This window comes from Gregarina niphandrodes (genome assembly GCF_000223845.1).
Source record: "Gregarina niphandrodes unplaced genomic scaffold scaffold00044, whole genome shotgun sequence".
In the NCBI taxonomy this organism is placed as follows: Eukaryota; Apicomplexa; class Conoidasida; order Eugregarinorida; family Gregarinidae; genus Gregarina; species Gregarina niphandrodes.
The window spans coordinates 72,381-74,702 of record NW_011645812.1 but is presented as its reverse complement, the minus strand read 5'-3'; the positions used below and the strand labels follow the sequence as shown (position 1 = coordinate 74,702).

The window sequence follows — 2,322 nt, the reverse complement described above, 5'->3', positions numbered from 1 at the left end:
GTACAGGACGCCGCTGCCACAGGTTGACAGAGGCGGGGGGATCGCCCAAGTGACCGGATGGCGGTGCAATTGCAGCTTCCACTCCTCGGATGCACCCATGAGGTTTTCTCCCCATGAAGTCTCCTGTCGTTGCGCCGACTCGGGGGAGCGCAACAGGTAGTCCGCAAGGAAGCCGACAACCGCGCCTAGCCCCAGAACGCCCGCGGTCGTGTACAGGCGGCGCTTCGTTTCGCGTCGGGGCTTCGCAGGTGCGCCCTCCATGTCTCCGCCGTCGTTCCAGCCCTCTGTCTTCCAGTCCGCGGTCTTCCACCCTGCCGACTTTTCCAGCACCGTCATCCAGTCCCTAGGCACCCGTGTCAAGACCTCTGTCAACTCCGACGGATCTATCGGCCGCGTCATGGCCACGGTAAGGTCGTCCCGACGCTGCATCTCGCCACTCCCCTCCAGGATGGCGTGCAGTTCCTGCAAGTGTTCACCAAACACTTCGCGACATAACGCCTCCACCGCCTCCGGCTTGTTCCGCGGTCCGCTGCGCGCCAAACGGCGCCGCAGCGCGGCCAGCAGCGCCGCTTCCGAGCGCTGGTCGCTAGGAGGCCCCTCCTTCGGACGCCACACCATCATCCGGTCCCACTGCTCGAACCAGTCGCCCTCCACCATCGTCGTCAACGGCACTTGCTCGCTGGCAGACCCCAGCCCCACCCGAAACGCCTTCTTAGGCGCCAACACCAAAGCCGTCACCTCCCCGCCGCCGCCGCCTCCGTCGCCCGTGCGTATCGTAACCAGCTGCGCCACACAATCATCCAACTTCGTCTGGCTGCCATCCGGACGGATCAACACAGACAACAACTCGCTTCCCAACACGCCACTCGCCTCACTCTTGAGGGTACGCATCTTCAAACCAAAAAAAGTAAACTTCCTTTTGTTCTGCCAGACTTGGATCTGCCCCACGCGTGGTCTTATTCCCAAACCACAAAACGATTCCCACAGAGCAGGATCTAGATCGTGATCTCGCCATCCTGGTTATGGGCCGGACCAACGGACAAAGAGGTCATCGTGGGTGAGGCGAGCGGAGAAGTTGGAGAATCAGAGGAACGCTAGCTTTGCGCAGAGGAACGCTAGCTTTGCGCACGTAGGTGGACGCTCGCTTGCAGATCCGCAAGAATTCTTCTGCCCAATCTTTTTAGGAGGGAAGAGATTAAAAAGAGACAGATGCGAGATTGACCCCGTCTCACCCGTCGATCGTAACGTCGTTAATATATCATCCCGTCGTAGCTTGGTTGCCACTGAGTATACCGCCGAGTCGACGGTGTCCCATTAATGGTTGATCGATGCGGAGTAGGGACTACGCGTCTGACCCACTATACATCTTGTTCGTAGGTGGTTGTTGGTGGTGTTGATATTCGGATAAATTTGTCAGTCAATAATTCGCCATCGGTGAAAGCTTCGCCAGCTTCGTCGGAGGGCGGCGTACCGCGAAAACGTAGGTCACGACCGAACCGAAGAAATATATGATCGATGTATTGAGTTGTCAGCTTAGTTGTGCGGGTACGCTTGCGGGTGGGGGGGACACTGGTAGGCTTGCGGGTGGGTGGGGCACTGGTGGTGGCACGGGTAGTCGTACGAGTGGCCCGGCGGATGGCATCCACGGCCTTGTTCGCTTCTACGATCTGTTTGGCCTCAGGCTTTAGTTGCCAGCATGCGTAAGCGCATGTCCCGATGTCGTCGGTGTCGTCCCGGTAGTCGCGGAAGATGTTGGCCACACTGATCAGGGGCGTCATCATGTCGGTATGCTTGACCGGGTGATATCCTTTCCAGCTCTTGGGCTTCACCTTGCAGACGACGCTGGCCAGGTCGCAGGTGCAGTTGGAGAGCGCGAGGACGTCTTCAAGTCGGGCGGCGGAATCGCTGCAGACCAGATCGAGTGACCTGAAGACCCGGAAAATCTCCTGCTTGCGCGACATGTGCCCATCCGTCGGGGTTCCCAGGGGGAAGTAGTCAAGGAGTCGCGAAAAGAGAGACCACTGCATGCCATCGTGAGGGAAGCATGTCACCTCACATTTTTCACGAAAGAACCCGTGGGCGATATTCCAGGCGAGCGGGAAGGAGACGGGCCAGGGGCTGCCAAAGGCAATTTGGGTAGGACCCGTGCCGAAATTGTCGCAGCTCCCGCAGTACAGGACGCCGCTGCCACAGGTTGACAGAGGCGGGGGGATCGCCCAAGTGACCGGATGGCGGTGCGGTTGCTGCTTCCGGCTTGCACCCATGAGGTTTTGTCCCCATGAAGCCTCCTGTCGTTGCGCCGACTCGGGGGAGCGCAACAGG

General features: G+C 59.5%; 2 protein-coding genes across 2 annotated transcripts; both read right to left on the bottom strand.

Moving 5' to 3' along the window:
• Nucleotides 1-891, bottom strand: GNI_154690 (hypothetical protein; the record flags this gene model as incomplete). Its single annotated transcript, XM_011134559.1, has 1 exon — nucleotides 1-891. A coding segment is annotated over one exon (891 nt), but the record flags the coding sequence as incomplete, so codon positions are not given.
• Nucleotides 892-1,358: 467 nt separating this feature from the next.
• Nucleotides 1,359-2,322, bottom strand: GNI_154680 (hypothetical protein; the record flags this gene model as incomplete). The annotated part of the gene is made up of 1 exon (XM_011134558.1): nucleotides 1,359-2,322. A coding segment is annotated over one exon (964 nt), but the record flags the coding sequence as incomplete, so codon positions are not given.